At 41.8% G+C, this 23088-nt stretch overlaps 1 protein-coding gene across 12 annotated transcripts in view; it reads left to right on the forward strand.

Annotated features, from left to right (window-relative positions):
• Window positions 1-6: 6 nt before the first annotated feature.
• The window catches only part of PHF20L1 (PHD finger protein 20 like 1), an 81160-nt gene continuing 58078 nt past the window's right edge, over window positions 7-23088 (forward strand). For 9 of the 12 annotated variants that reach the window (XM_014519156.2, XM_014519159.2, XM_014519161.2 and 6 more), the window contains exons 1-5: window positions 7-318; window positions 14706-14877; window positions 15019-15103; window positions 17827-17915; window positions 20361-20423. In XM_014519156.2, the coding sequence (XP_014374642.1) occupies window positions 236-318; window positions 14706-14877; window positions 15019-15103; window positions 17827-17915; window positions 20361-20423 (492 nt within the window). In that variant the 5' untranslated portion in view covers window positions 7-235. The remainder of the gene's footprint in view (window positions 319-14705; window positions 14878-15018; window positions 15104-17826; window positions 17916-20360; window positions 20424-23088) is intronic. The other 3 variants (XM_014519158.2, XM_014519162.2, XM_025202088.1) reach the window with 1 other exon arrangement.

Consider the following 23088-nt stretch of genomic DNA (forward strand, 5'->3'; position numbering starts at 1 on the left):
GTTGGGTTTTTTTTGTTACGCCGTCCTGTCTATCAAAGGTTTCCGTTTCAGCACGCTGCCGGGATTCACCAACGGATGTAAATCTCCGATAGGTTTATATCTCTTCATAGACGTCATGCAGGGTGCTTGCTTAGGATGCCGCGTGCGATTTAAGTAGTGTTTGCTTCTTTGTAATATCCCACTATTCTTCTCTAAAGGTAGGAAAAAAAAGGAGAAGAGGATAGACATTACGAAGATGAGTAAAAAACCTCCCAATCGTCCTGGGATCACCTTCGAGATTGGTGCTCGGTTGGAGGCATTGGACTACTTGCAGAAATGGTATGGAAGAAATTATGATACTTGCTTAGGTCAAATGATTTGACATCACCTGTAACCGGTCTGTAGCCAAAGCTTTTTGTTTTTATTAAAAGCTAAGGTATCATCGTCAGTCATTGGTCCACATATTAGTTTTGATGAATGTGGTTATTTAAGACCAATCAGCTAAGATAGAGAGAGTGGCAAAACTTTCTTTCCAAAATCCAAATGAAAGAAAATATTAAGTGTGTTTGGTTTTTCTTGTGTTTCTGGTCTGCAATCACTTACGCCATATGTTAGCTCTGCTTTCTGCTGCTGGCCAAAGCTGTTTTGTGGAGTCAGCAAACCTGGGACTCCAGGCCATGGTAGTTTTACTAGGCTAAGTCAATGCTTGTTAGTTCTTTTTGCTGTGGATCCCCATGAGTGTCAATGCCTACTTGGTAGTTGCCTATACCCTACCTGAGTTTTCTACATGTGAAGGTATCTAGTAAATTTAGTAGTTAAAGGAAAACTTTTATTTTTTTAATATTTAGGCATGTAGTGTTGTGTGAAAGATAATCAAATACACTGATGTGATGAAGTACAATGAGTCTACAAGGATTTAGCTTATTTTTATTTTAAGTCATAAAAAGATTTTACAAATAGTAAGACTGAAAACATGACAAAAGTCTTCCATAATAATACTTCTGTGCCTTCCCAGTAACTGTTTGAAAACTAGTCTATTGCCATAGCTTGTTAAGCAGGTGAGTACAATAGCATCTGCATTTAATGGCTGGAGAAAGTGAGACATCAAAGATGTAACTTGGGCAAGGTCACACACCAAGTTTTGGGAGAGTTGGAAGACTTACTATTTAGTCCTGTGTTAAGCCATCTATTTACTTGGAGAGAAAATGGAAAATCAAAAGAGAAACCTCGGGCGTAATCAGAATTTGGCTAATAAGGAACTCGTTCATTTTGTGTTAATGTAGGGATATATCGCCATGATTTGAAAGAGAATGTATTGCTGTGGTAGACTGAACTAACAGTATGTCTAGTCCAGTGTAGAAACTTCTTGATTTCCATCAGTTAGTCACTAGTTGCTGCCATGGAGCAGAAGAGTCTGGTTTCTGTATACGTTTTCCTCCTTTTTCCATGTCACTGAGTGGTGTAATTTGCATTAATACCTAATTGTGTTGACTGTGATAGAGCTACATGTCAGTCAGTTTAATGTGTTAACTGTAGGGATACTCTGTAGGGACAGAAGGGTTAAATTAGGGGTGCACTGATAAAGATTTTTTGAGCCGATACCGATGGCCGATTATTAACCAGCCATGTCGGCTGATACCAATCCAATTGTTGATATGCAGTCTGGCAGCTTGGCATCCAGCTGGTAAGTCTGTTGAGGGGAAGGGGGGTTGGGGGCAGGGGCAGGCGCTCCACAGCTGGGGGTAGGGGGTACTGCTGTGTGTACCCTGGGGGAAGTATGGGGGGCATATGCCCCCTGGAGCTGTGGGGGTTGGGCCAGGGCTGTGCTCACGCGGGCTGCAGTGGGCGACAGCACTACAGTGGGGTGGGGGGTTATAGCCACCTTAATTTGCTGTAGCTGGTCCATAGACCACCCCCCCCAGCACCACTGCCTCCACCTGCTCCGCACCCACCTGCAGCATCCCCACCGGAAAGAGTCCAGCACAATCCTTGGCCCCGAACCTGCAGCCTGCCCTCAGCCCACGCACAGATCTGGGGGCATGTGCCCCTCATACCTCACCCAGGGGTGCATGCAGCGGTAGGTGCTGCCTCTCCTGCTCCCTCTGGATGAGCTGCCCGCGGCTCCATCCTGTGCCTTGCCCTGGCTGGGCAGCACCTGCCCCAGCCCTACTCCCTCCCTCACAATGGCGGCCTCGATCTGCTCCCCCATGTCCCTTCCCCCCAGCCCCTCCCCCACAGACTTACCAGCCAGACACTGCTCTTCAAGCTGCCAGGCTGCCTTCTAGCTGTGTGCATGCTGTGGCAACACACAAGCACGTGGCATTTATCAGTGATGTTATTGGCCACATCTGCCAAAAAAAGCTGATTGCCGATACTGTCAGTTTTCCTTTTATTGCTATTGATACAATATGGATCATATATTGGTGCACCTCTAGTTTAAATTTCCAGAGCTGTCACTCTGGCATATCTGAACAGCTTAAAAGAAACCTTTTTGTTAGAAGCAACCAGGGTGTACTTAATAAAAAAAAATAAATTTTTTTTTTCTTTTATTGTTTAAACATTGCTATTCTCACCTAGTGCTGTAGAAGTACGGAACATTTTAAACTTATGATTCTTTGAAACGTGAGGGTTTTGTCTGTTCAAAAAATGGAGGTGTTTTGAGACTGCCAACACTGTCATAAAAGTAACAAAAGGCTCATTAAAAATAACTTTTTTTTTTTACTTTACCTGATCAGTGACAAACTGATTAAAGATAACACCCAAACTATAGGATACAAGAAGCAGTAATACGATTCCTTGAGTTTAAACATATCAAAACAAAGTTTGCTGCAGCTCTATTTATAATAAGATGACTTGTTTTGACAGCGTCCTATGCAGGAATTAGTACTAAATATTTGCAGCTGAAACAGTGCCTGGTACAAGACACATTGTATAATTGGAAATGAAATGAATGCGTACGAACTCTTAGAAAATTAATATTTCTGTTCACTTTATGGAGAAACTATCTTGTTTAATTTATTAGGCCACATGTTATTTTCCACCTGACTTGCCCAACTGTGTTTAGGGGCTTGGTGATTTTTAAAAGTCACCTGTCTGTGTTGGGGCTAAGTGCATCCATCTCATCTTCACACAGAAAAAGTGTATTCTCATACTTGGAAGCTTTTTTTTTTTTTTTTTTTACGTAACCTACGTGAATTGTGTATTTCTAAAAATAAATATTAGATAAGCATGAAAACTGTCAGTTTGCAGCTTAGTTTAAGTCTTTCCAAATCATTATTGGAGAGGCAAGGACTTAATAGGTTGGTATTTTTTATTGGACCAACTGTGTAGTTGGGTAAAGTTAAACAAGTTTTCGAATACAAGACATTCCTTCTCAGGACCGGATTATCCTGTACAGAACAGAAGCTGGTTGCACTTCAAGGAGGGCCTCTTAAAAGTGAGGAGCATGCTATCCCTATGTGATGGAAGAGTAGGAAGTGCAACAGGAGACCTCGGGGAGATCCTGCAGAAGAATGTCTTGCATTTAAAAGCTTCTCTAACTTTATCCCACCTGCATAGTTGATCTAATAAAAGATATCACCCTAAGAAATCTTTGTCTCTCACATAGTTTCAGGACCATCGTGGCTACAGAATCACTACCACTTGGTGTTTCTTCCTTTCTGAAGTTTACTCCATCCTAAATTTTCATTAGGGTAGTGGTTATTTAGTGGTCATTATATGATGTTTTGTTGTCAAATACATGTATTGTAGGTTCTGTTTTCTTAGTGTTTGAAACCATGTTAATATTTCTGATTGGTATGAACCAAGAATTTATTTTAAGCACACTTGACTAATACTATTGCTAGGGAAGAGGGGAGTCTCTAACTATGTTGGTCTAGGAAACATACTGTTGGTGATCACATTTAAATATGTTTGTTGTTGGCATAGTTTTGCCACTGTTGTGGCAACAACCACAACAGTTTCCTTGTAAATTGAATACCTTTTATGAAATACATGATGTACAGTTACACAAGGAAGTTACTGGACCAAAATACTTTCCTGCACCTAAGTCACTTTATCAGTTCAAATGTATCTAAAGTCTGTTTGAATTTTTGGTAACAGATGATAATTTAAGATTTCTGAAAATACAACACAAAATAGATGCAGGTTACTACATACTTGAGTGGTTATGTTAAATAGGGCAGGTTTACAAAAGGCAAATGCACAGTGGGGTTACCTTTTTGCCTTTTTAAAGAAAATCCTTTCTTTTGCCTGTTCTCTTTCTTCAGAGTTTGATTCTACAAGTACATAAATGTTTGCAGGATTAGGTTTTGGACCATGCTCCATGATGCAGGAAATATGGTTTATATTTATATATAAAATTCTTGAAATTATTCTGGATGTTTTGTAAGCAATGCCATGTTCCTTTCTTCACTGCTATGTTCTCAAGATCTTGTGAATCCAGCTCTCCGTTCCTTGTTCCATGAGTACCATGTTCATGCCCATTATCATGTCAGGAAGATTGCCACTAATAGGAGACAGAAAGAATTCATACTTGTTTATTTGTTCATGCATAGAAACATGAATTCAGGAAAAAATGGGGAGCGAAGGAGATAGAGAGAGAGGATAATTAGGGTGTGGGGTAGATGTAGGGTAGAAAGAGATCACTGTCTTGAGCTCATCAGAAGAATGGTCTTTCCTGTGAAGAGGGCAGATCAGAGGGCTGGGCTGTGGATTGATTTCCCCCCTTCCCCATATCAAAGAGAAGCCCAAAAAGTTGGGTGTAAACTTTGGACAGACACACTCATGGACAGGAAGCAGTTCCATTCATTGCTTGATGAAGCTTTCAAGTGATGGGACCATTTTAGTTTTTGAAATTTGTATTAATCTCTAACCTGAAGTATGTTTAGCACTGGCCTATCTAAAAGAAGATGAAGGCGGCCATAGAAGTGGTTGAAGAAGCTTGCAAATAAAATAAGATTGTCAAGATGGAGGGGTCTGGAAAGAACAATATAGTTTCATTCTCTAAGATAGAGAAGGAAAAATGGTTTCAGGGTCAGTCCATAAGTCCATAGAACTGGTAATCAAAAGGGTTGGGCTGATTTTGGGATATTTCATCCTGTACAGAACAGAAGCTGGCTGCTCTTTCAGGAGGTGCAGGAGCAAGCTATCCTGATGCGACAGAGGAATGGGAAGTGCAGCAGGGGACCAGCCTGGCTAGACAGTAATCTCTTTAATGAGTTGAAACTCAAACAGGAATCTTATAAAAAGTGTAAACTTGGTCACAGTAATAGAGAGCAATATAAGTGTAGCACATGGGCAAGCAGGGAGAAAAGGAAAGCTAAGGCACAATTTGAGATGCAACTAGTAAAAGACATAAAAGGCAGTAAAAAGAGTCTACAAGTATGTTAAAGAGGAAGGCTAGAGAAACCATAGGTCCCTTACAGGGTGCAAAAGCTAATCTAGTTGTGAATGATGCAGAGAAGGCTGAAGTATTTAATGCCTTTTTTATATCGGTGTTCATGAATAGTGACAGTTACCAGTTAAGTGCTTTTGATAGCAAAGATAGGAAAGGAGACAGTCTTGAGTAGCGGTTCCCAACCTCGGGTTGTGACCCAAATGAGGGTCATGGGGGCAATGCTGGCAGTGCTGCAAACAAAGGACGAACGTGCCGGGAACTCCCCTGCCCCTGGGCCGCTGTTCCACTCTGCTCCCAGCAGCGGGTCGTGGCAAAAAAAGGTTGGGACCCACTGACTTAGAGTAATAGCAGAACAGGTTAGGGATTACTTACAGGAGCTAGATGCTTTCAAGTTGGCAGGGCTGGTTACTGAAGAAACCAGCTCTGCCATCCTAGGTTACTGAGGAAACTGGATGAAGTAATTTTGGAGCCATTGGTTAGCCTCTTTGAGAATGGGTGGAGGTCAGGTGAGATCCCGTATGACTGGAAAAGGGCAAATATAGTGCCTATCTTTAAGAAAGGGAAGAAGGAAAATTTGGGGAGCTACAGATCAGTCAGCTTGATCTTGATACCCAGAAAGCTCAGGGAGCAGGTGTTCAAGGAATCTGTTGTGATGCACCAAGAGAAGAACAAGGTGATCAAAAACAGCCAGAATGGATTCACCACAAGGGAGTCATGCCTGACCAATCTGATTTTCTTCTATGATAAAGTGACAGACTTGGTAGATATGGGGAGAGCAGTGGATGTGATGTATCTTGACTTTATCAAGGCCTCTGACATAGTCTCTTACAGTGTTCTCATTAGCAATCTAAGGAAATACAGACTAGACAAAAGTACTGTAAGGTGGATACATAACTGGTTGGATCATCATACTCAGCAAGTAGTCAACAGTGGCTCAATATCTATTTGGGAACTGGTATCAAATGGGGTATCCCAAGGGTCTGTCCTGCGTCTGGTATGGCTTAATATCTTCTTTAATGATTCGGACAATGGGATTGAGTGTATGCTCAGCAAATTTGTGGACGACACAAAGTTGGGTGAAGTTCCTGACACTGGAGAGTAGGGCTAGATTCCAGAATGACCTATACAGACTGGAGAAATGGTCTGCAGTCAACCAGATGAGATCCAACAAGGACAAATGCAAAGTCCTGCAATTGGATAGAATAACTTTATGTACAAATACAGAGTAGGGAATGACTGGCTGCAAGTACTTCAGAGAAGGCCCTGGGTGTAACAGTGGACTATAAACTGAATAGGAGCCAACAGTTTTCTCTTGTTGCAAAAAAGGCCAACAGCATAGTGGGTCATATGAAAAGGAGTATCACTGGCAAATCAAGGGAAGTGATTCATCTGTTATGTTCAGCACTGGTGAGGCCTCATTTGGAGTACTTCACATACCTGAAGGATGATTACAGAGAGAATGGAGATGGGCTTTTCTGTAGGGGACAGGACCAGGAGCAATGGCATTAGGCTGTAGCTGAGGAAATTTAGGTTGGAGATTAAGAGGAGCTTTCAGACAGTGAGGGTAGTCAAGCATTGGAACAAACTACCTGGAGAGGTTGTTGGATCTTCTTGGAAGTTTTCAAGAGCAGATTAGACAGACACTTGACTGGAATGGTTTAGCTGGGGACTCTGCCTTGGAAAGTCCTACTTTCCTATGATCCTAATGCTAGAGTGCTGGAAAGCCACTGAACCTCTCGTTTTCTCTGTGTTAAATGGAGTTGTTTCCATACCTTACACACACAGCTCGCTATTTTAGAGGATATTTTTAGAGGCTCAGACAGAAGATGATGCTAAAGTGTAAAATATTTTCAATTATTGGTTAATGAACACCATTCATATCAGGTTAGTAAATATACTGGGGAAAATAGCCATTTAAGAACTTCTATACTTGAGAAATGATGCATGCTGATATGGAAACTTCAAGATGAATATGTAAGTTGGAGAGAGACCGGGGTCAGTTGGACATAAGTTTATCATGTGATTTACTTACGTCTTTGCCAGTTTTACAACACTTTTGTAGTTTACACGCAATGCAACTATTACTACATGAGAGACGAAATTGAGCAATATGTAAAGTTGGAACGTGCCATCAGCTCACAATACAGACAACCCCTGCTTAGTGCTCTTAACTGGTTCCAGAAAAAACGAGCATTAAGCAGAACTGCACTAAGCAAACCCTGTTTCCCCAGAGGAATGAATATAAATAAAAATAATTAGTTACTGCTGCTTCTCACTGCCGCTTCTCGACATTGCCTCCCAAGCCCCATGTGCCAGCCCAAACCCGCGCTTCTGCTGCCCTGCCCTGGGCCTCCACTGGCCTGGGTACTGGCTTGGGACCTGCTCTCATGCTCACCCCCCTACTCACTGCTTCTCACCACCGCTGCCTCTCCCAACCCCGCCTGCCCACCCATCAGCTACTCCAGCCCTGTGTGCCAGCTCGGGCACTGGCGCTCCTGCTGACCTGCCTTGGGTGCAAGGCCCCGCTGGCCCTGGCCCTGGGCATGGGCCCTGCACTTGCTGCCGCTTCTCCCCACCCATCTGTTCTCATGCTCACCCCCTACTCGCTGCTACTCGCTGCATTTGCTGCTGCTGCCACTGCTGCTTCCCCTGCCTGCCCCGCTGCCTCCTTGCTGATTCCACTGCATGCTTTAGCGAAACTGGCTGAGTGCTCGGTGAAATCGGGTATCCATTTTAAATGAGTGCTATAGCATAACATGGTTTTTGTTAGTGCTATTAAGTGGGGGTTGCCTGTAGTTAATCAATTCCCCCAGGTAGGCTGGCATTTGAATAGAATTTTTTGGGATTTGGGAATGCTGTTTCTAGCACGCTTGTAGGCTGCGCCCACGCTGGTGCAGATGTTTGTTTCTCCAGGGGCAAGTAGCAGTGACCAACCTTGTGCCACTGCTACTTGTTTCTGAGGAACACTTATGCCACGTGCTCTGGCATGTGACAGGGTACCGCAGGTGGGGTAGGGAGGCTCGGGCCAGCAGCCTGTGCTGGGGGCTCTGGGGAGCTGCAGCCATGACGCTACTGGAGCATGCTCCGACTGGCCAGGCTCTGGTTATGGGTAGCACATGGTGCCACCACATACGCCACCCTGCTTTTTTTCGACATGGGTTTTTTGACCCCCAGAAAGGTAATGCAAAGTAGCAGTGTGGGGAATGCCTGCATGTGCGGTGTGTGGCACCACAGACGGGTCTGTGGCACCACATAACGCATGCCTGCACTCATCTGGATGCAGCTGCAGTCTTAAATATTGAGAGTGCAGGTGGCAAAGTTTGAGGGAAGATCCTCAAAAACAAAACTTTACCACCTGTAGGCATTACTGAGTAGAGTTTGATAGAGCTAATGCAGGCATTATTAAGTACAGATTGATTGGTTTTAGGTAAACAGTATAAAGAAAACCTGTTTATTCATATTTTCAGGAGCCCATTTTTAGCTGTGTTGGATCCTTTCAGTTTGTGCTGTAATAAAGGGAAATCCTGGCAAATCTATTTTAATTTAGCTCAGGTTACTTGAATTAGGCCAGATATTTGTTTTTGAGTTGTGACTGTGTGCTAGAGCGTGTGTTGGAAGAAATGCTTCTGCCATTGTTTATCAGGACATGGTCAAGGGAATGTAAAATAGATCTTTTGCTTCTTTTTATAATGCTGCTTCATCATACTTACATTCAGTTTTAGGATTGAGGAAATTTCTGTTTCATCCTGTCTGGCGGATGCATCCATCTTTTTGCTTTACTATTTTAAATGCAACAAAAAGTATCATGGCTCTTATTGACAGGAAAAGCTGTGGCCCGTGTGTCAACACTTGTCAGTACAGCCCTGGGTGGAACGTCAACATTGCTTTTTAATAAAACAATGCAGGAAACTGCATTTAATTTTTTTATTAGACTACATCAGTTGTGACGGTGCTGAATTTGGACCTCCAAATCTTAATCAAGGATTGGGAAGTGAGTCCTGGAAGAAAAGAAGTTGCTTAAATAGTAGAAGAGAAGATTTTTGTAACGTGCCGTTTTATTTTTTTGTACATTGCAGAAGTTATGCTTGTTGCTGTCTTTTTTCTGTTACCAGCAGGGGAGTTTATATTTCTCTTGAAAATACTTGAGATCAAAATCTTGCATATCAGTTTTTTTTACCAGAGCCCACAAAAAATGGAATATTAGAGAAAACAGCTCTGCAGCAAAATGTGCAATGGCAAATTTGTGTAATGTTGAACATGTTAGCCACATGCTCAGAATTACACAAGGCCCCAAATGGTCTCTACCACGTAGTTCTGTGGCTTCAAATGTGTACACTTTTGTAGTGTGTAACCTTACTGCAGGGGATTTAACCCATCTCTTTTATCTTCTCTTTTTGTTAGAGCTGGGAAAAAGTTGTTGTTAGTTGAATTTGACAGTTCAGTCATTTTGTAGGCTAGGATAGTTCAATGGATGAATAGTTTTTTACGCCTAAAGACTGGGATTAAATTTGGCTTTGATAACTGGGCTTGTTGTCATTGTGTCTCAATCTACCACTTGTTTTGCATAATATGTGTGTTTTGAGAGCACAAGTTAATGAAATTTAACACACAACAGTTTTATTGAATTCTAATTTTCATTTGTAAGTTATTAAGAAAACATTGCCCACAATGTTATGGTTCATAACTCCAGCAGTGAACCATAGGATCCAGATACTTTGCAGGGTTCCTCCCTCTCCTGTGAAGATGAGGGTTTGCAAAGTATCTGGGTATATAAAGAGATTCAGGAAACAGTTATGTAGGACTGCTGAGATATTCCAGCTGTTTGCAGCAGCTTTTATGTCAAAGGGCATGTCTTCCCTGATCAGCTGTGTGAAACCACTTATGTTTCAGCTGATTGATAAAAGCTGTATAAAAAAAAAAAAACAAACAAACAAACCCCACACCAACAGCTGAAAGCATTCTTAATTCAGCAACCTGCTGTGAATTAAGTTGGTTGCAGACTATTCTGTTACAAATGATCTTCTTTTGTATCTGATTCCAGAAGTTGATCACAGTAGAAAAACATATTTGTTGAATATAATAGTCAATGGATAGCATGATTTTTGATTTTCAAGTAATGTATTTGATGAATAGTACTAGACCCATCATGATTGCTACATCTTTTTTTTTTTTTCTCTTGTGTATCTTGCTTCATTCTTTCATTGTTGTTGATGTGCTACATTGTGGCGTTTCTTTTGGGGCTTCATTTTTCCTTCTCTCCGTACATTATGCCCTCTGCCACTGCATTTCTAATTTTTGTATTTTCTTTCTCTTTCCATTTCTTCCCCCAAAAAGCACAGTCTCCCTTGTACTTTATCAGTTTCAGATTCCCTCTGTCTTCTCATACCAATGCATATACCTGTATGTAGGGCTTTGAAATTATATCAGGTAACTAGTAGGCAGAGAACTGTGGATCAGACACAGGGTGATAACCTGAAGAAGAGGTGCTGTTACAAGAATGATGTGCAGATAAAAACACTGCTAGACTGGTGTTTGCCCTCGATTTCTGCTCAATAGCTCCCTTTTTTTTTTCTGCTGGCCTCTAGCTAGTGGGTATCTGATGAATTTGAAGCCCTTGTCCGGAGGGAAGGTTTACCCCAAGTATAATGTGCTACTAAATGCTGCTCTCTTCTTTTGGGTTGCTGCAAGGATGATGTCTCCTCTGCTTCCATCCTCCATTTCTGGCTGCTCCTCCCTGTTGAATCCGGTATTTCCATTGCCTGCCTTCTATAATGCTTACAACTTTTCCAAGTAGCTGCAGAATGAACTGCCTGTAAGCTGTACAGTCATTCATATGCCTCCCACTAATAGTAAAAACGGACACGACTTTTTTTTACTTGATTTGAATTTCAGCAGTTACAGAAATGCTTAGTTTACAGAAGACAAAGCTTTGCAGTCTGCAGGCCTGGGAAGACAGTATTTACTTTTAAAAGTAGTATCTACTTTTATTTAATTAACATTTTAAAATTTAATTACATAACCTTAACTAGAAACTTGTTTGGGTTCTTTTTTTTTAAAGAAAACTCTTTCTGCAGCTGTTGATGCTACTTGGGAAAACATTTTACCTTCCCTGGGTTAGTGGATTTTTGAAGCTGCGTTCCTCATTTGTAAAACAGAAAAGTAAATTTTTCTCTTTCCCATCCTACTCCGTCCATTTTAAAATAGCCCTTTTAAAACAGTGCATGTGTAATTGGTTTCACTGCTTTGTCGATTGTTGGTCACACTTTGTCTCGTATAGGAACATGAGGCCCTCATTCTTGCACTACTCTGGGAGCTCACCAGTCTTTTCATAGGTCTGCAGAAGTGTTTCTGTCAGGAACACGGCAGCTAAGCTACTGTTTGAGTTTGAGGCCAGGAGGTTACATCCATGCAGAGGTTCAAGGAAAAGATGTTGAGGAACAGCAGGAGTTGGGGATCCCTTGCAAATACCTTCAGTTCTGGTAGCCCCTTTCACAGGGCAGAGGAGCAACGGGAACTTAAGGGCACTCAATCTGCTGTGTCCCTTCACAAGAACAGGAAATGACTGAAACTTTGGCATTCGGAGGATCCTCTTCCTTCCTCCAATGCTATCCCTAAGCTGGGGAACAGTAGGGAGCTGGGAGGTAGAAGAGGGGGTGATGTCGTCAAGGGTGAAGAGTTCTTCACACTCAGGAACTCTTTTGCAAGTCTGATGGAGGAGCTGAGGGTCCTTATTCAAGGCTGCTGCTGAAGAGGCAGGCAGCAGTGAGCACAGCGATGGGAATGAGGTGGGATAGGCCAAGTTGTCTTTCAATTCTCTTTTGCTGAAAAAAGCTTTACGAATGGGAAGGAAGGAGAACATTCTCAATATTTAAAATTAAGGTGGGTTCTTAAAAAAAAAAATCAAGATGTGTGATTTGCTAGTTGCTTACTCAGTAACTGGTATGTTTTTAAAAAGAAAATGCATCTTGCAATGTCAGGTAGCTCAGAATTTCTGAATTAGAGGATTGGCAGGTGGTGTAGAAAATGATTGCTGAAGTCATGCCTCTAATGTTGAGGCAAGTCCGTCATTGTGGGAAGTAAACAGAGTCTCCTACTTGGGAGATAGGCAGCCTTCTGTTCACCATGACATTTCTTATCAGTACATGTTTTTATCATCTTCAAGTATCTCTGATTTAATCACTCCAGCTTTCGGAAGTCTAGAGCTCCCAAAGGAAAACTTTCTAGGGTAATCTGAATTCCCAAATCAGTTTTCATCAAGTAAAAATAAAAATTGCCAGATGAATTTAAGATCTTTGTGCTTTTCGTCCCATTGGGATTTCCTGAAGCAAAATAGATTTTGGAAAACAGTTCCACAGACACAGCTGTCCGTAGAACCAGAAATCACTGCCCTATGCTCTTTCACAGATGCTAATAATAGGAAATGTGCAATATCTTTGCAAGTTTGAATGAGCTAGATTTTACAAAACTAAAACAAGGGGATAGTTTTAATCCTTACTAAATTGTAACCAGAACCTTAAATTTTATAGGTTTATGATTTGTTCTGGTGAGGCTCTTTAGAATGGGTTTTTTGGGTATATGCAGAGGTTGAGGAAAAAGTAGAACCCCCACTCCTTTAACACTGAGGTCTTCGTTTTGATAATTATGCAATCAAAAACTAAAATCTGAACAAACAATTGCTGCATATTGCATTCAGTGCCAATGAAATCAGTGGAGCTGTATGTTAATAGCTCAGGTTCAGTAGGAATGCTTTATTGACTTCAGTTGTTTTTAGAGGTGTGCCTATATATTGGTGCCATATCAGATTGGCACCGATCAAAGAAAAACTAACATTATCAGCTATCAGCTTTTTTTGGTCGGTGTAGCCAATAATGTAACGATAAATATAATATGCCTTCTGACCGGGGCCCCCAGGCACCGCGTACGTGCTTGCAGCTGCACTCATGCACGTGTCCAGGAATGCAGTCAGGCGGCGTGGAGAGCAGTGCCCTGCAGGTAAGTCTGTGGAGGGGAAGAGCCATGGGGTGGGGCAGATCGAGACCCCCATGGTGAGGGAAGGAGTGGGGCAGGGGCAGGGCAGTGAATGGGACCCTGGGGCCAGGGTGGGGGGTGGGATGGAGCCGTGAGCGGCTTGTCCAGGGGATCAGCATCCTGGCGTTTAAAAATGGTGGCAGGGATGCTTGAACTAAAGCTCATTGAGTGAGCTTTAGTTCAAGTGCCACCACCCCCATTTTTAAGCAGCGGGACACTTAACCGGGACAGAACCAAGCAGGGCGAGGGAGAAGGCCAAGGCGGGCTGCCCATTGTGGACTTGGGACTCTTTGCCCTGCTGCCTTTGCCCCAGGCGCCATGCAGTGGCCGTGCCACGTCCCCTGCCTGTCCAGCATCAGTGGTGGTGGTGAGTTGTGCCTCCAGCTGCTGGATGGGCAGGGGACGTGGCTCCTGGGGCCAAGGCAGAAGGGGAAAAAGCCCCAAGCCCACAGCAGGCAGCTCACCTCTGCTCTCACCCCACTTAGCTCCGCTTTGGTTAAAAGCGTCCCAGAGCTTAAAAATGGTGGTGGTGGTGCTTGAACTAAAGCTCATTCAAGCACCTTACCACCATTTTTAAGCGCTGGGGTGTTGATCCCCTGGACAAACTGCCCCCAGCTCCGTCCTGCCCCGCCCCGGCCCCGGGGTCCCGTTCACCACCCTGCCCCTGTCTCACTCCCTCCTTACCATCTGCTCCTCCTGTGCCCCTCCCCCTCCACAGACTTACCTGCAGGGTGCTGTTCTCCACGCTGCCCGACTGCTTTCCTGTAAATTGATTATTGGATCAGTATCCGTCAATATGCCTGGTGAGAATAATCAGCTATTGGTATCAGCCAAGAATATATTTATCAGTGCACCCCTGTTTGTTTTTGATTTCCCGATTGCTTGGATTTGTCTGAAATGAATGAAGCAATTCTGTGGATACTTTATTAGGCAGCTTAGAAGGTGTTGCTTTAAACCAAAAAAACACAACCATTCTGCTAAGCATAAAACTCCCAGCTTTTCATCCAAAAGGCCCATTAAAGTCATTTTCACATTGTAACATTTAACACAAATCTGAATTTGTGTATGTATAGTACTATAAAATAGAACTGTAATCTCTCATTTAATTTATGTAGAAAGCTTTTCAGTTATATATTGTCATCTTAACACTTATGTATATTTAGAAAACATCTTTCAATTTCAAACTGATTTTCAGTACCAAATGGCTGTTCAATGAGAACTAATATTTATTTGAACTTCTGTAGGCTAAACATGTCTGGAAAAAGCTGGTGAATTGACACATTTCTATTTGTTGTTCAAGGTATCCATCTCGAATTGAGAAGATAGACTATGAAGAAGGGAAGATGTTGGTCCATTTTGAACGCTGGAGTCATCGCTATGATGAGTGGATTTATTGGGACAGCAATAGATTAAGACCCCTGGAGCGACCAGCACTCCGAAAAGAAGGGCTGAAAGATGATGAAGAATTTGTTGTAAGCAGCACTTTCTTTTCCTGCATAAGCTATTGCATTTGCTTTCTAAAGCTAAATATTACTGACAAATTTGTAACATGTAAGTTTCTTTAGAGGAAGTTTGAAGCTCAAGATATGAACTATTACAATTATTTTAAATAGGACTTCAAACCTGGAGAAGAGGTGCTAGCTCGTTGGACAGACTGTCGATATTACCCAGCCAAGATTGAAGCAATTAACAAGGAGGGTATGTATATAAGTGCACTGTAGCTGTAAGTACTCTTTTTTTTAATATGAACACAACTATGGTCTACTCAAATGAAGCATGGCATATCTCTATCTTTGTTTAAGGATAGGTATTTAGAACATCAAATATATTGTAAGATGCATTATTATTCTAGTCAATGGGAAGCATTTGGTTTAGTGAGAATGCCTGCCCTGAAACATGTTGAGTTCCATAGAATTATAAAAAATTAGCGTTGGAAGGGACTTCAAGAGGTCATCTAGTTAAGTGGTGCTCAACTTTGCCCAGCTGGTTGGATTGGCTCAGCCTGACAGGCTTGGGATTTTGGAATTTGGCAGGGGGAGGGTGGTTATATTAATGGCCACCACTCCCCTGCCACCAAATTTCCAGACCTGTGGGTTGTTGTGCAGGCTAGGTGTGATGGCTCTGTGGACCACACTTGGCCTGCAGGCTGAAAGCTGAGCACTCCATGTCTAGTCCAACCACTTGCTCAAAGCAGGACCATCCTCATCTATATCAACCCAACCAAGGTTTTGTCTGCCCTGTTCTTAAAAACCTCTAATGGTGGAGATTCTGCAGTCTGTCTGGGTAGCTTGTTCCAGTGCTTTACTACCCTCCTAGTGAGAGAGTTTTCATCATGTGTAACCTAAACTCTTGAGATGCAACTTCAGACCATTGCTTCTTGTTTTGTCATCTGCCACCACTGAGAACAGTCTGACTTTATCCTCTTCATTAAATCCTCCCTCCATTCTTCTCCTCTCCAGACTAAAGACACAGTTCCCCCACCCTCTCCTCACGTTCCCCAGTCCTCTCATCATTTTTGTTCGCCTCTGCTGGACTCTTCCCCAACTAGTCTGTGTCCTTTCTGTAGTGGGTGGCCCAAAACTGGACACAGCACTGCAGTTGTGGCTTCACTGTTGCCAAATAGAGGGGAATAATTACTTCTCTTGATCTGTTGACAGCACTCCTCCTAATGCAGCCCAATATGCTGTTAGCCTTCGTGACAACAAGGGCACACTATCGGCTCATATTCAGTTTATTGTCCGCTGTAACCCCCAGGTCCTTTTCTGTGGAGCTGCTGCTTAGCCATTCAGTGCCTAGTCTGTATGAGTGTATGGGATTGTCCAATCTTCCAATTTGTCAAGGTCTCTCTGAATCCTATCCCTACCCTCCATCATATCAACTAATCCGCACAGCTTGGTGTCATCTGCAAACTTGCTGAGGGTGCACTCCATCCCATCTTCCAGGTCATTGAAGATATTGAAAGAGACTGGCCCCAGGACTGACCCCAGGGGCACTCCACTTGATATTGGCTGCCAACTAGACATTTAGCTTTTGATTACTACCCTTTGAGACAGACGATCCAGCCAGTTTTCTATCCACCTTACCATCCACCCTGTATTTCTTTAGCTTGCTTGTGTACTAAAAGCCTTGCTAAAGTCAAGGTGTACTGCATCCCCTACTCTCTCTGCATCCACAGCGCCAGTCAGCTCATAGAAGACAATCAGGTTGGGCAGGCATGACTTGCCCTTGGTGAATCCATGCTGACTGCTCCTAATCACTTTCTTCCCCTCCAAGTGCTTAGAAATGGATTCCTTGAGGACCCACTCCCTGGCTTTTCCAGGGAACAAGGTGGCCCGGTCTGTAGTTCCCCAGATCCTCCTTCTTCCCGTTCTTAAAGATGGGCAATATATTTGACCTTTTCCAGTCATCTGGGACATCTCCCTATTTGCATGAGTTTTGAAAGATAATGGCCAGTGGCTCTGTAGTCTCATTGACCAATTCCCTCAGCACCCTCAGGTGCATCCTGTCTGGCCCCATGGACTTGTGCATGCCCAGCTTTTCTAAATAGTTCTTACTCTGTTCTTTTGCAACTGTTGGCTGCTTACCTCCTCCTCAAACTGTGCTGCCAGGTGCAGTAGTCTGGGAGCCGACCTTGCCTGTAAAGACTGAGGTAAAGAATGCACTGAGTGCTTCAGCTGCATCATCTGTCACTAGATTGCTTCCCCCATTCAGAGACCCACACTTTCCCTCATCTTCCTTTTACCCTCTATGAACTTGCACACATAAGTTGTTCAGGGTAATAGGAAGAATATTCATGCCTCAATGTTATATATTTGAATTTACATTGATTATGTTTAAATATCTAAATTATTTTGGAAAGCGGGGCTAGACATTTGGTTGTTGGAGAGAGATAGCATTGTGCAGTATTAAAAGGAAAAAATGTTAACTGGTTTGGGCACATTTTTAAAAATGGGATAGCATTTGTATTGAATTTAAGAAGAATTAAAGAAATATACTAAATATTTTAGTACGATTCAAATGGAATAGGACTTGATTTTGCTTGTAGATATAAATGTTCTTCTGTATTAATAACTCAACAATAATGTTTATGTTACTCCATTAGAACTTAGGTATGCATCAAATTAAAAAGCTGATTTATGATGGTCCAAGCTGTGGGAAATGCAGAAAATGTATAAGAATTGGTTTTAAAAAGTGTTAGTTGACCTGTCCAAGGTTCTGAATCTGTATCCTTCAAGGAGAAATCATAATAACTGTTAAGGGAAGAGTTTTAATGAGATGTATAGTCCAAAATACTCACATGAGCGGGGATTTGGCATGTGTAGGACTTTAGGCTAAAGATTGAAGTGGTAGAGATTGGGAGGTCATCAGGTAGATGCTTTACTTTATAGCTGCTCATCTTGATTGTGTCAATCCTATTCTAGGAACCTTCACTGTACAGTTCTATGATGGTGTTATTCGGTGTCTAAAAAGGATGCATATCAAATCTATGCCTGAAGATGCCAAAGGGCAGGTAAGGATATTAGGAGTCTTCCCAACTGTTCTTGTTGGTTACCAAAAAGGGCACAGGGTATTAACAGAGTGTCTGTAATCAAATTCTCTGCCGATTGTTTCACTTAAGAAGCATCTTTTAGCTCAAATATTTTTGGACTTGCTGCTGCATCCACTTTAAGGCCTTTCTTGTCTTGGTTCACCATATCTCACTGAAGGTGATTACCAAGAATGAGTTATTTGTCACCCTAGCTGTCAAACTTCTGGCTGCAGTATGCTCCCTTCACTGAATTGTTTCTGTCCTGAATATTCTTCTCAATGCTGCCAACAGAGGGCCCCCAGGGACTAAAGAGGCACATCTGTTTCTGAAATGTATCAGTGGTCTGCTGCTGGTTGGAGTTTTATATAGGTAGTCTCTTTCCACCTCATTCCATAGTGGTTTGCTCTGCCAGGCCTGTTGGAGTCAGAGTCAGGAAAAGATTCCTTTACTTATGGCATTATGCCACCACTCTACAGGTGACCCTGGTAGGAAGTAGAGGAGGGTTGGGAGGTGCAGGGATGCAATTTAAGTTTAATAGTTGAATTCTAAATTCAAAAATTCACCATAAGAGATCTCTAGATATGCATGAAGCTTTCTTGGGGGTATAATCTTGTAGAGTAGTTGTGTTGGTAATGAGCAATTCAGCTTTTTGAAGGACATGAGCTCAATATTCAAAATAGATACAGATTTTTATATTGTTAATAGCTTCCAATTTTATGTGGGAGAATAGAATTCAAATGTCCTATTTGGATTTGGGAACTTACTACTATAAAAAGGCATAACTCAATATGCTCAGTGGAAATGGAGAACTAAATTGGCCTAAGAAGCAAATTTTGTGTCCCGCCTTTATTTTACCAGTAATTGTATATCATGATATAATAATCATGAATGTAACATTAGAACTTAAGGAAATATTGGGGTCTTAGGCAACAAGTATATGTAATTGGCATTGTTTAAAAGTGAAGAGATAAGATTTCTCCTCCATCCTCTGCTTAAACTCAACCTCTTTCTGCAGTGCTAAGTATGCTTTGATGAACTACTGCACAACATGTCAGACACTAATTATCACTACCCCCAGTGATTGGTGGGGAGGAGGGGGTGTAAATACTCTTTCACTTCACTTTACAAATAGGGAGACAGAGGTAACACATTTGTGACTTGACTAATCCAGGGATGAGAGCACAGAAGTCTCTTGTTTAGTCTCATGTTTATTCCACCCAACCATCTTGTCTCCATTCATACTGCAATACTACTCTGTGGCCATAGACTGCTTTTAGAGGAATGAGCTTAGTTGCAAATAGCCTGCTTGGGATGTAGCTTTCAAAAGCCCTGGCATCATACGCCATGTGTGCAAACACCATAAATCCTGTGTTTTTCTAAAAATTGAGCGCAAAGGGTATGGATTTCATGCCATCTCTGAGGCTGAACTTGGGGTGTGCAAGACTAATTTAATTTGACAAAAAGTAACCCCCTCCAACCCCCCCCCCAACTAATTTTTGATTTCTGTGAAAATACAGCCTCAAATGAATCTTTAATGTTATATATTAAATTCAAATCCCAACATTATGACAAGAAGAATATAGAAGAATTCCCTTGAGAGATGGCATTTGAAAGGGAATTATTTTATTTATTTTAAACTAAGAAATTGAAACACGTAGAATCTAATTCTGAAAACAATGCACAGATACAGAAATAATTTATTTTCTAGCTTCTTTGCTGACCAGAGAAGGGGACACGGTCAACAGGATTCTTTATAACTGACTTAAAAAAAAAAATCAGTTTTCTAGCCCCAGGTAAACTAGCAGCCCTTATTTAAATAATAATAATAATAATAACATTCCCTCACACTTTTATTTACAACTTTTCCTGTTGCCTTGTTTTCATTTCTTGGTCTTCCTAGCATGTACTTAAGAGCAGTGTATGGGTGGTACAGCTGACCAGGAAAACACTGACACCAAGTATTCTCAAAATACTGTAAAACTTACAAGTTGAGCACTGTAATTTTAAAGGTGATTGATAACAGAAGTGTAGGTGCTGTATTTTTAGATGGAAATGTGATTTTTTTAAAATTTTATTTGTTAGCATTGATGACGTCTCTTTTAAAGAGATACTTCAAAATGTAATATTCGAAGCATGCAGTTTTAGTGCTCTGGTACTTGTACGTTCATACATTTCAGTTGTGAGGGTGGAAAGATAGTATACCTAAAACACAATGTTTGTATAGTACCATGTATGGAGCATAGACAAGGTTCTTGCTTGGAGATGCCTGACCTCTTAAATTTAGATAGAAACCCAACAGGAGTGGGGGAGAGGAGACATTGAAAAAGCTGGGGAAATGAAAACTGCCCTTGTGGAAGCATTTCCAAAGTATTCAGATAACTTATTTTTTTCTATTTCATGTTTTTGTTTTATCTTCAACATAATTAGGCGCGCGAGAGGGAGCAGATAGCGCCGGAGCTGAGATTAGTGACGGAAATCGAACCAAAAGAAGTGAGTTTTGAGGAGGGATTTGAAGGAGAGGGAGGGCACTTGACACTCAGGAAGAGGAAGCTGAGGAGAAAGCACATGGCAATGTGTTTGGGACAGAGACAAAGCAGAGGTGACATGAGGAGAGAATGCGAGTGGAGTTGTAAGTGGGACACAGCTATGTAGAGTCTTAAAGGTGAGAGCGAGGAGTGCAGTCTTGATTTGGAAACAACCAGTCAATCAGTGGATGGTGTCTGCATGGGTCTCTTTGTCTGTGTGTGCATGTGGTGGGAGGGATAGCACGGCAAGAGAGGAAAGAGCCATCACTGAAGTATTTTAGATAGAGAAGTAAAGAGGTGATAGTTTTGATAGGTGATAGGAGAGGTGAGCATCACAAATTTGGGTGTTGGTAGAAGGGTTGAATTTTAGAAATGCTACTGTTTTTGCCTTCCCACTGTTGCAGTTCTGAGACTATAAACTCACTTTCAAGGCTTGTCTTAGCCTTGAAATGCAAGAAATGCTGGACAGTTGGTGCTTAATTATTTCTGAAGTTTGCAGTTTTCCTCATTTTTGTTTAGAGAATCTGTTTTGTATAATTATGTTAGAACAGTGATTCTCAACCAGGGTGCCACACCACACAGGAGTCTTGAAATCCTTTCAGGGGCATTGTGGGGTCTGATGCCTAATCATGCAGTGTTAGCACTGTTAGGTGTGCAGTCATTCACAAAATACACACAGAGATTTCAAATAGCAATCCATAGTGCCAAAAATATTCTGACGTGTAGTTGGCTTTTTGAGTTCTTTGCAATAGAACAACGCTGTCACTTTTCCATGGTCAAAAAACACGTGGAAACTAAGAGTTGGCGTGCCTTGAAGCTAACGAGGGATGCCAGAAAAGTTGAGAATCACTGCTCTACAGCTTTCTCAGTAGTCTTTTGGTATGTCAGTCCCTGAGCTCTGAAGAAGAGCCATTTTTAACCAAATGGAGCATAGCAGTTTGCCTTAATGTTTAGTTATTATGGTAATCTTTTGCTCAAACTTAGACCAGAATGCCAGCCAGCTTCACCTGACTGGTTCAGCCATTGACTCTTCTGTAGCCTGTTACGGCTTCCCTTGACCTGAGATGCAGTGTGATTTAAAATGCATATATTTTAAACAGAGGGAGGAAGATGAAGAAGGGCATTGAGTCTTCATAAATGGGGGTCTGGAATTTTCATTGGAGGGAGATACTGGGAATAAAACATCAGCTGGGACCTTATGAATTAGATGAGGTACCTATATTGGCTGCGGTTCCATAATAGGGAATTTTCAGTTAAATAAATAAAAGGGTTTATAATGGTCAGTAGGAGCTGGGGAGGAGAACTACTAAAGACTACTCTCTGGTTACCTGTTAATAGCTGGATCCTGTATTTTGTATATACAGTGTTTGCCACAAGTCTGCGGTTGCCAATATGAGTTACATTTTTTTAAATAAGGGGTTCCTGAGCCTTGTTATAGGCCAGTGTTGAGGCTTGCTATTGTATTAGATGCATTATAACAACCTCAGGTAAAGAAAGACTTCAGGAATCACTGAAGTTTTTGTTCCTCCTCCTTCACCTTCTCTTTCTAATGCTGTAATGAGGAAAAGAAAGGTTTCTAAATCAGTTCCAGACAAACATTTGAAACATCTAGAGTAGGGATTTCTGTGCATATTGAGAGAGAAATGTGCATCCTAGTTCACTGGTTCTCAACTTGGGTGCCATGGTGGCAGCAACCAGGTACAACTTCCTGTGCGTTTCCCCTGCATTACGGCTCTCTAATCAGGCTAAAGCAGGCAGCAAAGCTACCTTGTGCCATGCAGTGCTTCCTGGAATGGTGCCCCAATGCAACTCCTGGAAACAGGCCACCTGTGATGGGCTATGAGACTGTTTATTTAGGCAGTCACTTAGCAGGACTTCACGGTAAAGATAAAGAATTCACTTTGTGCCTTTAGTTTTATTTATAGCCTTTCTGCCGAAATAAAATAAAAATTGACTTTAAAAGTCTTTGGCCAGCTCTCTTCTTTGAGTTGGGTGGTCTTTAAACACTGTGCTGAATTAACATAAATAGGACACTTGCAATTTCTAAACCTTCCTGTCCTGACTTTTAAACGTTTAGACTCCCGAGTGTTTCCTCTTTACAAGTAACCCCAACCAGTTACAAGGCTCTGAACCTGAAAGAGTTCAAATGTATGAGTATAGGTCTGAGCCAAGCCCCGTCGTCTGTAACTGGCACTCCCAGATGAAAATTAGAAAGTCCTCCCTTGAAGACCCTTACTGGGATTTAACCCCCAAATACCTTTTTCAGTATTTCTCAGCAGGTACCCTTATGGATAAAATGGGGTTTTTCTTTATTAGGTTTATATGCTTCCTTCCCAAAAAGTCTCAGGGCAGCTTACAATAAAAGAGAAAAAGAACTAAAGAAGAACAACAACAAAAATTAAAATGAGCAAGCCACCTCTCCTTTCTCCTTCTTCCCCCCGGAGAGAAAAGCCAAATTCATGTTAAGAGGTGTTAAAGGATCTGACTTTGTCACTCCACTAATTCTGTTTACATAGCTTACTCAAAACTGCTTTTATTCACTTGTAGACCTAAACTTCTGTACATTAAAGAAATAAAGTAAGATAAAAATCTGAGATTAAGCTAATACTACACAACAGATATTTTTGGAA

The sequence above is a fragment of the Alligator sinensis genome, unplaced genomic scaffold (genome assembly GCF_000455745.1).
Source record: "Alligator sinensis unplaced genomic scaffold, ASM45574v1 scaffold651_1, whole genome shotgun sequence".
In the NCBI taxonomy this organism is placed as follows: domain Eukaryota; kingdom Metazoa; phylum Chordata; order Crocodylia; family Alligatoridae; genus Alligator; species Alligator sinensis.